The 11,081-nt window shown below is 54.1% G+C and overlaps 1 protein-coding gene across 1 annotated transcript; it reads right to left on the bottom strand.

Annotated features, from left to right (window-relative positions):
- Positions 1 to 384: 384 nt before the first annotated feature.
- LOC149853004 (zinc finger protein RFP-like) lies at positions 385 to 8,763 on the bottom strand. Its single transcript, XM_090028782.1, has 8 exons — positions 8,347 to 8,763; positions 7,934 to 8,029; positions 7,066 to 7,257; positions 6,706 to 6,728; positions 5,792 to 5,901; positions 4,861 to 4,881; positions 4,094 to 4,120; positions 385 to 1,568 (listed from the first exon to the last, which is right to left on the bottom strand). The coding sequence occupies exons 1-8, from the start codon at positions 8,761 to 8,763 to the stop codon at positions 1,027 to 1,029; spliced, it is 1,428 nt and encodes a 475-aa protein (XP_089884908.1). The 3' UTR covers positions 385 to 1,026.
- Between the last annotated feature and the right edge of the window lie 2,318 nt (positions 8,764 to 11,081).

Raw genomic sequence — 11,081 nt, 5'->3', positions numbered from 1 at the left:
CTTGCTAATTAACGAGGATGTGTATTCCTCCTTAATATACAGCGCCACGCCCCCACCTCTCTTTCCTATCCTGTCCCTCCTGTACAGCCTATAGCCCTTGACATTCACCGCCCAATCATACGTTGAGTCCCACCACGCTTCTGTAATCCCCGCAATGTCCGGGCTGGTGTCAGCCAGCAGGAGGGTGAGTTCCTGCTGGCTGACACCAGCCCGGATGTAGTGGGGATTACGGAAACATGGTGGGATGAAACGCATGATTGGGCGGTCAATGTCAAGGGCTATAGCAACAAAGCCAATCACACCTTGTCGTGTATTAGCAGATGCATGACCAACAGATCAAGGGAGGTGATGCTCACCCTCTATGTGGCATTAGTCAGGCCGCAGTTGAAGTACTGTGTCCAATTTTGGGCACTGCACTTCAAGAGGGACATGGAGGATCTAAAGAGGGTTCAGAGGAGGGCCACCCGCATGATTAGTGGTCTCCATGAAAGACCCTACAAGGAGAGGTTGAGAGATCTCGATCTCTTCAGCCTATACAAAAGATGGCTGAGGGGTGACCTTGTGGCCACCTATAAATTTATCAGGGGAGGACAGCAGGAAATTGGGGATGCGCTGTTTACCAGAGCTCTCCAGGGAGTAACTAAGAATAATGGGTGCAAACTAGTGGAGAGTAGATTCAGGTTAGACATTAGGAAGAAATTTTTTATAATAAGGGTGGCCAGTGTCTGGAGTGGACTGCCAAGAGTGGTGGTGCTGTCACCTAACTTGGAGGTCTTCAAGAGGAGGCTTAACAATCCCCTGGCTGGTGTCATCTGACCTCGCTCCTCTTTCCTGCCAGGGGCAGGGGGTCAGACATGATGATCCACTGGGTCCCTTCTGACTCTACAATCAGACGTGAGGAAATCCACCCCTAGGAAATGCAGAAGACCAATGCCAGCACTCAGGGGGCACCAGAAGGGCTGAGCATAAGGCAGCACTGGGAGGGGACAGTCTGTGCCATGTGTCATGGCAGTGACAGGGACTCCCTCAGGTCTGAGGTAGAACTGAGCACAGGATCAGGGGAGCTGCGTTGGTGCCCCTAGCATTAACACAAGGACTGAAGAAAGGGCGCAGAGTCCTAGAAAAGGTGTGAATGAAAGTGAAGAGATGGGACCTGTCAGTCACATTGTAAAATGAGACCTCTCCTGCCTCATAGTCCAGGAAAACCCCCACCCGCCTGGGGGACACACGCACAGGAAGAGGGATCAGGGGAGAGACGCAGGCCTTGTATCCCCCATCCCGCAGACACAGGGCCCAGTACCCTTTGCCAGTTGTCAGCGTGACCTTCCCCTTCCTGTGCACAGACTCCCTGCACACACCTAGGTCCCAGCTCGTCTTGTCTCCCACCTCCACCTCCCAGTAGTGCCTCCCTTTTGTGAACCCTTCAGAGCCCAGGACAGAGATAGAAGTATCAAATCTCTCAGGATTGTCCAGCAGATGCTGTCGTATGTCTCCAACTCTCACACGTTTCCGATCCTCAGACAGGACGAGGTTGGGATGAGCCGTGCCTGGGTCCAGAGTCACGTCCACTGGGGAGAGAGTCACAGGTCTAAGGCCTAGGCCAGCGGGTCCCTGAGATCACAGGGAATTAGCTGCATCCCCAGGAATCACAATTCAGTCCCTGATGGGAAATCACCATTGCCTCTGAGGGCTGGTTTACCTGGTTTATTGCTAACAGCAGGTTGGTGCCCTGCCTCTCCCCACCCCAGGCTGGGCTGCTCTGCCCCAGCTGAGACCCTCCATGTCCCCAGCCCTGTGGGCACAGAACTGCATCCAGGGCAGCCCCACACCCAGCTCCTCCGTCACAGAGCCCAGCCCAGGGGAGAGCCATGCATCAGGGCTGGGCTCACTGGGTGGGAGAGGGAAGGGGAAGGGCAGTGGGGAGCACTGACAAGGTGAACTAAGATCAAGAGAACAGGACCCATGGCTAATGAGTCTGGGGCCACTGACAAGGGACAGGCCATTCCCCACTAACGACTCCCTCCCTTTGAGCTCAGCTTTACTGGGAGCAAGACTCAGTTCACCTCCTGCAGTGTCTCTGCTCTAAGGGTCTGCACTGGGACAGATGAACAGGGCCAAGGACACCCCATGAAGACAGACCTTGGGACACTGCTGGGACAGGGGCCTCCCCCCTTTGCATATTGCCTGGTCCCATCCCTATGGAGCTGAGCTGTTACATGGACCAGCCCACACTGCACAGTCAGACCTGGATTTCAAACACATCTGAGTGACTTTGGAGCAGAAATCCCAGCAGCTGCCAATAGTACATGGGCTCTTGGGCCCCTTCAGGCCTGTGGAAATTCACTACTATGAAATGCCAAGAGACCAAACCCCAAAGTAGGGGAAGGACAAGTGGAGAAGGGCAAGCAGGCTACAGTGTCTCCTGCCTGCAGAGTACTGAGCAGTCCCATCCCCACAGGGTTGAACTGTTACATAGAACAGCCCCACTGCACCAGTATCTGCACAGACAGACAGGGGCTCCAAACATGTCTGAGCAACTTATGATTTCTGCTCCTAACAGGTTCCAAAAGTTTGGGTTTTAAAAAAAAATTCCATATTCTAAGCCAAATTGGCCAAAGCAATTCCAAATCTGTGAATCAGTCCATAACCACCAGTGACCCTACAACAAGCAAATATCCTCCATGCCCATCTGGGGCTTCAGATGTTCCCAAATCCTTTGGCAGGCATCCTACCTGCAGACCCAAGCCTGCAGGATTGGGGTTTGGATGCCCCTGAGTTTTGCTTGCCCTTAGCCATAAGGCCCCAGAAGCAAGCTCATGAGGAGTCTCCCATTCCCATAAAGCGGGCATAAAGCCAAGGTTAACTATACATTACATGCACAGGTACTATCCCACGCCTGCATAGCAGTCTTCCCCGGGTGCGACTAGGAAGCTACCATGGTGATCATGGTATTTCCCCTAAGTAAACGTAGGCTATACTTGATCTGAGCCAAAAGGCTCAGAAGCTTCAGAAAGGGTTCCTCAGCCATTTAAGACCTGAGGCAATCCACCCCTGGGAAATGCAGAAGACCAATGCCAGCACTCAGGGAAGGGCAGGAAGTGGGGAGTGAGCAGGGTGGGAGGTCTTTTCAGAGCACCAGTGTGAAAGTTATCTTCCCCTCAGTTCTGTCCCCATTACCTGCTCTGACATTTGCCTCTTGGAGGAAATTACTCTCCATTTCCATCTTGACAGCTAGACTGAAGATGGAGAATTGGCTCCAGTTTCACCTTTCTGCCCAGAATAATTACTCCCCCAGTGGCTGAGAGATGCACACACCTGCTCCAGCTGCACCTGGTCATCCCCAGCATATGCGCTGCTCCCAGAGCCTGGCTCAGAGCCCCAGGATGCCTGCATCTTCCACTATGTTTGCCCTCCACAACCAGGCAGAGGCAGAACCAGGGCAGGGCTGAGGGATCCCTGCAAGGCTGGTGCCCTCACACCCCATCTGGGTGCAGACTGGCCTGGTGTAGACCCTCCCCATGTTCCAGGCTCATCTGACCCACAAGGGGATGGTGTCTGGGCACGTGTGTGGACATGAAGTGGGAGACACAAGGTTTCCCTGTAGAGTCTGCCTTATTCATTGAGAATCTGGGGTCATCTCCACCAGAGAACAGACCTGGATCATCAAAGCCTCTTAAGGACCGACCGATCAATCTTTCAAACTCAGGAACAAGTATCCCAAGGCAGGCCCATGGGACTGCTGCTGGACTCTAGTTGAGTGTATGGGCAGAGACAGGACAGACTGGCAATAATAAGAGTTATGTAAGGGTCAGATGGCATCGAGGTGATAGGCTCTGGATCCCAACACACCCTGAGGTCTGGCATAGTCAGAGGTCTGGCATAGAGACCAAGCCTGCCCAGGGTCCAGCAGGCATATATTGTGTTGGGCTGGGGACAGCGATGGGAGAAGGCAGCAGGGATGCAGTGAGTCTTTCTGGTCACAGCAACAAAGCTCATGTTTGGGGCATCCCAATGGTGGAAGAAGTGGCTGATAGGAACAGAGGTGTCCAAGAGAAGAAGACTGGGGTCACTGATATGAGGACAGGTCACTCACCTGCATGTGCTCGGACTCTTCTGAATCCTGGAATCAACCAGAAGAGAGAAGGGTGAGCATTCCCACAGCAGAGTCACTGCAGCAGGACCCAGTTCAAAGAGAGTGGGGCAAACTCTGCTATTCCTAACTGGCCAAACTCCTGAGCCTGCCTGGGAATTGGGGCAAGTGAGGAGACAGAGATAAATCATTTGGCCCCCATGACCCTGCAGCAGCCAGGGCAGAGCTGAAACACCCACAACTGAGGAAGTCCCTAAGGGAGGGTCCTCTCAACAACCCAGTCCTGCTGGAGACATGGTTCTCCCTGGGTGGGAACACCCTAGAATCATGTCAGGGACATCAAGGGGGCTTGGTGTCACTACTAAGATGTCACTTCTCCATGCACTGATGTTTGGGGACACAGTTCTGAACCCTTCTTTCCCAACAGCCCAAGCTTGGCCCTTCCATGTGTTTGGGTGCTTGTGTGTCCGAATGTTGTCATTTCACAGTGACTTGCACAGGCCTGACAGTGCAGCAGCAGCTCCCACCAGGCCCACCCGTGGGCCTCCTCCCCCAGCTCTGCACTGCCTCACTGTGGGTGATCATGAGAATGGCTCCAAATTTCCCTCAGCTGTTTTGACCCATGTCCTTGTCACATGTCCACTCCGCCAAATGGTTTCTGTCCTCTGGAGATCACTTCACACTGCTCAGCCCAGAGCTTCCCTATACACAAGAGTAGCCATCCACTGGATACTGCTCCCTCCCCTAAAGTGTCTGCACAGGACTCTCACCACTCTCTGCATCCAGCCGCTCTGCAAGGAAAGAGAAAAAGTCAGATATTAATCTCCATCCTGGTCCTGATTTAACACTGGCACTGGTAAGGAACCCCAGGGGTCTCCCAGGTGTTGGCATTCCCCTAGACAGCTGGTGAGCATGGGGACTAACAGAGGAGTTGCCAGTGTCCAAGGGGTCAGCTGGGAGCCATCAAACATCCTCTCTGAATGTCCAGGGCACTAAACATCTGGCCCAGAATCCATCTGGGGTAATATGTCACATCCAAGCAGCCAAGACCTCCACAAGGAATCCCCCACCCACCCCTCTGCCTCACAGGGATGCACTGGGGAGGGGCTCTTCCCCCTCATAGCTGGGTGTTGTCACAGGTCAGGTGCAGGGGACGGCACACTCCCTTTGACCTCCTGCATGCAGAAAGGGAGGACTAGGCAGCAAATGGCCCTCTCCTCTCAGAACAGCTCTTCTGGAGCTCCACAATCCAGCCAGGCCTCCCCATGAGGACTTGCTTGGGCTGCTCAGGGAATTCAATTCAGCTCTCCCCAGGCCTGCTGGCAGGTGTTGCTGGTAATCCAGGGCTGGGATTCATGCACCAGCACAAATCCCTTTTGGAAGTGAACCCCTAGCTCCCTCCCTGTGTGTCTTTATTCAGACTGGGGCCTCTTGCTCTAGAGTCCCATCTCTGAGTGTCAGGACCTAAGCGTAGAGCAGCAAATCCCAGAGTGAAACACAAGGCACTTGTATACAGCACGAGCAGCCCCTCCTCAGGTTTTGGGCTACTCTGGGCTGGAGCACAGACCACTGACACCTTTGGGAACAGGAACACAAGAGCTCCAATAACTCAGCTGCGCAGATTCCCCTGCAGGACCATCTCCCCCTTCCCGTGCCTGTATCCCAGTACAATGAGACAGAGTGCCTGGAAGTGGCCCTTACCCAGGAATCCCGTCAGAGCCCCCTGAAGCTTGTTCTCTCCACAGAAATCATGGATTCTCTTCGCCAGCTCAGGGAACTTCAGGGTTGGACGCAGAGACATTATCTCACCCCTACAGAGACACACAAGAAATTATTCCTCTCAATCCTCAGCCAGAAGCTCCCACATATTCAAGGCCACAAGAGGAAATTACTGGGGGCTGGGGACACAGAGCAGAGACTGTCTGACAGGCAAGCTGGGGTGTGCACGGTCAGCTGGCTCCCAGCCCCAGGCACTTGGACGTGACATTTGTACTCATAAGGTTTCACGTAGAGCTATTCAAGCAGATCTTAACAGGAAACCCTTCTTGTGCAGTCACAGCTCACACACTGGCAATGCGTAGGGGGGGTGCATGTGGACATGCACCCGCGAGTATGGCGGTGCACCCCCTCTGAAAAGGCACCACCCTTAACATGTGGCCTGACCACAGGCCCCTCTGGGATAGGGAGAGGCTGCTCCTGGGACTGAGGGGCCATTCTCCAGGTCCAGCTGCTCCTCAGTTTCATTTCCAGCCACGAAGGGGCCTGGTCCCTGGTGAGCTCTATGCCCATGGACTCTGTCCCCCTGGGGATGGGATGACACACTTTATTTCCTCTCCACAAACTCCTCAGCCCCACAGACAGGATAGACTAGAGATCTGGCCACTACAGAGGCCAGATGGAAACCAGACCCCTGGGAAGGGCTTATTTAGCCCAGGGCTGGGGGGAATCTCCTGCCCAGGCTGGGTCACAGGGTGGCAGCAGCAGCTCCAGGGCCACAGGGATGGGAGAAGCTGGATCCAGAGCACAGACTGCACCACAGGTGGGAGCCAGTGACAGAGGCTGCAGCCTAGTCTTGGCCAATGGGATGTAAGGGTTGAGCTGAAACCAAAATGTACCTGCTCACAGAGCTTCTGCTTGCCTAGAGGAGATGAGAAACAGAACAGAGAGTCACTGTCATAGCCCACCTCAGCCCTTCGTTGGCTATGAGAAGCACAACCCCTCTTACACCTGCTTCTCTGCAGGGATGAATGTCCCTGTGCACTGGGCCCTGGGACTAGGGTAGGATAAGGACTAGCACTTCATCCCCTCCCTTGTTTCCCCTACTACCCAACCCCTCTCTTCCTGCAGCTAAAGTCCTGAGGCCATGCACACACTCTTATGCACCTCCTACCCTGCATCAACCTAAGAGCTGCCTGGGACTCAGAGGCCATTACCTATCTGGACTGGGCACTGGGCCATGTCTGACCTAGTCTCACCTGCTGTTGACACCTCCCCTCCAGCTTCATGATCAGGGTGCACAAGCAGGCAACATTTTCTTCCCTCCTCCTCACAATCTCTGTGTCCAGATCTCTGAGCCGGGCCAGCAGGATGCGCTCGTGTTTATCCAGGACTTGCCGCACCTCCTTGCACTGGAACAGCAGCAGCTGCCTCTCCAGCTCCGTCTGCCTCTGGGATGAGCAGGAAGGCACAGGGGACAGTCAGGGCAAGGGTAGCACAGGGTTGGGGAGATGGCATCAAGTCTGCTCCAGGTTACACAGAGTGCCTCATTCCAGCCCTCCAAGGCCCAGGTAAGGGTGGTTCTGGGGGACATGACCCCTGCACATCTGTGAGAGGAGCTCTCTGGCTGCAGTGGAGACCCATGTGCCAGGGCTCTGCAAGGCAGGACCCTGACAGAGCAGCACTGCCCCAACTCATCCATGAATCCTCAGTAAGCTTTCCCTCAGGCAAGGACCCTGCCTAACCACCAGAGAGATGCCCAGAAACTACTTCCAGGCCTGGCCCCATTACCAGCAGAAAACTTCAAAGACCCCACCCCAACCTCATTGAAACCAGTACATGGGCTGCAGTTACACTGACCCACCCTGCTCCCTGCCCAGCAACTGGGGGCAGGACCAGATGCTGCTCTCCTTGCCAATGCCTAAACACTCATAATCATCCTGATTCCAGTACCTTCACCCCTGGCTTACACCATGGAAGTGAGAGTGGAGCTTGCCCTGCAGCATTTACCTCAGCCCAAATACTTTCAGTACATCAGCCCTGAAAATCTCCCTTACTTGCCCAACTATACAGACATAGAGACCCCCACCCCACTGCTACTGCTGCTGTCCCTGGCCTGGCACATACCAGAAGTCTTTCGCTGTCCTGTTCCCATGCACATTTCAGGCCCTGCAGCATCTCTCTCTGCTCCTTCGAGTGCTCTGGGTCCCTCTGGATCTGCTTCTATAAATACAGAACATAGCTGTGGTGCCTGATTTGGGGCCCCCAATTTGTGTCCAGCAATAAAACCCTCCCTGCACAGAGTGAGGCTATGTGATCACTGCCCACAGCTCTGAGCCCCAGAGCGATCACTCCCAGCTCCAAGGAAACTGAGGCCAGAGAGGCTGGACGTTCCCAGTCCTTCCCCACAATCACTGTCTCCAGCCATTTGCCTGGGCCTGATTCTCGGCCATTCCCACCTCTAGACCAGGCTGATCAGACACACACAGGGTCACCTGACTGAAGCTTTGACTCCCAGGCCAGGGACAGCTCTTCCCTACCTTGCAGTCCTGGACAGCTTCCTCCACTGGAACCACAGTATGATCTCTGTGCACCCGGGATCTAGCACACACCAGGGAGATGGGGGCTTCATCCTCCTGGCAGAAGAGCTTCAGAGCCTCCTGGTGCCTCCCGTACACACGCTGCCCCTCTGGCTCTTTCCCCGCCTGCAGCCTCAGCTGTTTCACCAACTTCACCAGATTGCCCAGCTGCCTGTTGGGCCGGAGGTTTCTCTGCAGGGCTGTTTCCCTGCACTGGGGGCAGGAGACATTTGGCTCCAGCTCCCCACAGCACTGGCTGATGCAGCCGTGGCAGAAATTGTGCCCACAGCCAAGAGTCACTGGATCCACAAAATAGTCCAGGCACACGGAGCAAGTCACTTCCTCCTGAAAGCTCCTTGCCAGGTCCCCCGCAGCCATGACTCCTCTGCTCCTGGGGAACAGCAGATACAAATGGGTTTCACTTCCCTGAGTGCAGCAGCCTGTGAAGCCTGGGGCAGGGTAGGGCCCTTCCCATCCTGCTTTCAGCAGGGCTGGGCGGAGGCTCGAGTGTAACAACCACTGGAGAGACAGCCAGAGCAGGGAAGGGTTAGCACAGCCTCTGCAGGGTCTGGGACTGCCCCGGGGCTGGTTCCCCTGGGGTGGACTGCAGCAGGGATGATGTAGATAGGGAGGTTCTTCCCGGTAGGCCATTGTGTAAAGCATCCCCTGCACCCCCCATACTACTGCAAGCAACACTGAATAAGCCCCTCCCTGGTGCTTGGGTGTTACCTGGCCTCTGTAGTGGTTGAAATCTGCTGTCTGAGATTTGTGGGAAGGGAACCAAGTGTCTCAGCCCAGACCCAAGTGGCACAGTATCCATGGGCAGAGACCTCATGAGGCACCAGTCCCCTTGGTGGCTTAGAATCAAACTGAGGAGCAACTGAGTCTGGAGAATGGCCCCCTCAGTGCCAAGAGCAGCCTCTCCCTGTTCCAGATGGACCTGTGGTCAGGTCATATGTCATGCAGGCTCAGGTTGCCACTGCCTGGCCTGCATTTTCTGTGAGGATGCACCAATGCAAGGGCCTGTGAGGAGTTTGAACATCCTCAACCACAACACAGTGCAGCTCTTTGGGCAAAATCCCTGGGATTAGACACAGTTACACCAGGAACCAGTTCTTTCCAAGTACAGATTTTCCCTCTGACATTGGTTCAAGCTGTAACAGGAAACAGTGCCTGGTGTGAGCTGTGGCTGCACAAGAAGGATTTGCCGGTTGAGCCCTGTTGGAATAACTATGGGAAACTTTCTGAAGACAAACATCACTTCCCAGTGCCCAGGGTTGGGAGCCAGCAGACTGCAGTGACCTGTCAGATAGAGCCTCTGCCATGTGGCCCCAGCTCCCAGTCATTTCCCCCTGTGGTTTTGAGAATGTGGGAACTTCTGGCTGAGGAGTAAGAGGAATAATTGTCCACATGTCTCTTCAGGGGTGAGAAGGTAACACCTCTGCATTCAGTCCCCAAGTTCCCTTAACTGGAGAAGAAAATCCAAGAGTCCCCTGGGGAGAACAAGCTCCAGGTGGCTCTGACAGGATTCCCAGGTAAGGAGCATTTTCAGACCACTGTCTCATTTCTACTCATCCATGTGGGCACCAATGGTATTTCCAGGGGAGGCCCGGAGCAAATCAAGAGTAACTACAGGGCTCTGGGTGCAAAGGTGAAGGGAATGGAGATTCAGGTGATATTCTCCTTGATCCTTCTGGTCAAGGGAAGGGCCCCGGCAGAAGCAGCTTCACCCTGTAAATCAATGCTGCATGCACAGATGCTGTCACCTGCAGGGTTTTGGCTTTCTTCAACCATGGGATGATATTCCAAGAAGGATTGCTGTAAATAAATGGGATCCATCTGACAGAGGGAAAAACATCTTCACAGGCAGGCTTGCTAACCTAGTGATGAGGGCTTTAAACTAGGTTTGACAGTTGATGGAGAAAAAAGCCACCTAAGCAGGGAAGTGGGAAACCCAAAGGAAGCAGGAGGAGGAGGGGGCAACATGGGAGGCCTCATCATTCATTCTGAGAAAGTAGGGCGGTTGGCTAGTTATCTCAGGTTTCTGTAGATGAATGCATGGACAAACTGTTCAGGAAGAACAGGCAGGGGAGGAGAAGAGGAGTTGCCATGTACGTAAAAGATCTGAATGAATTCTCAAAGCTCCAGTAGGAAACTGGAGATAGATCTGTTGAAAGTATCTAGGTTAAGGTCAGAGGGGAGAGCAAAAAGGTTCATGTCATGGTGGGGGCCTGCTATAGACCACCAGACCAGGAGGATGGGGTAGATGAGGTTTTCTTCAGACAACTGGTGGATGTTTCCTTGGTTCTCATATGGGACATCCATCATAGGAGGGTAAAACAGCTAGGGAACAGGTATGAGGCCCTGGTGACATTGGAGGAAAAGGAAGGAGGAGGAAACCTCTGGAAAGGAGGCCACTCCATGCACAGAGCAGGCTGAAGGAGACAAGTTGACCCAAAAGAAGAGATGCTGTGTGCTCATCATGGGCAACTCCATCCTGAAAGGTACAGAGGGTCCGATCTTTCACCAGGATCCCATGACACACGAGGTCTACTGTCTTCCTGAAGTGAGGATTCAGGATGTGACAGAGATGATCCTGGCCATTATCCAGCCCACCGATTACTACCCCATTGTCCTAATCCATGTGGGCACCAATGATGAGGCCAGGAGAAGCCCTGATTGCCTGTCAAGCTCTG

The sequence above is a fragment of the Crocodylus siamensis genome, chromosome 15, assembly GCF_052110815.1.
Source record: "Crocodylus siamensis isolate JL-2025a chromosome 15, ASM5211081v1, whole genome shotgun sequence".
In the NCBI taxonomy this organism is placed as follows: Eukaryota; Metazoa; Chordata; order Crocodylia; family Crocodylidae; genus Crocodylus; species Crocodylus siamensis.
The sequence above is the reverse complement of the archived record's forward strand: the minus strand, read 5'-3'. Positions and strand labels throughout refer to the sequence as shown.

Excerpts from the sequence above, each read along its gene's own strand:
- LOC149853004 (XM_090028782.1), bottom strand. The coding sequence starts at position 8,763 with ATGGCTGCGGGGGACCTGGCAAGGAGCTTTCAGGAGGAAGTGACTTGC. Across the intron at positions 8,030-8,346 it reads AAGCTGTCCAGGACTGCAAG|AAGCAGATCCAGAGGGACCC; the intron begins GTAGGGAAGAGC and ends CTGTATTTATAG. Across the intron at positions 6,729-7,065 it reads AGGGGAGGTGTCAACAGCAG|GCAAGCAGAAGCTCTGTGAG; the intron begins GTGAGACTAGGT and ends CATCTCCTCTAG.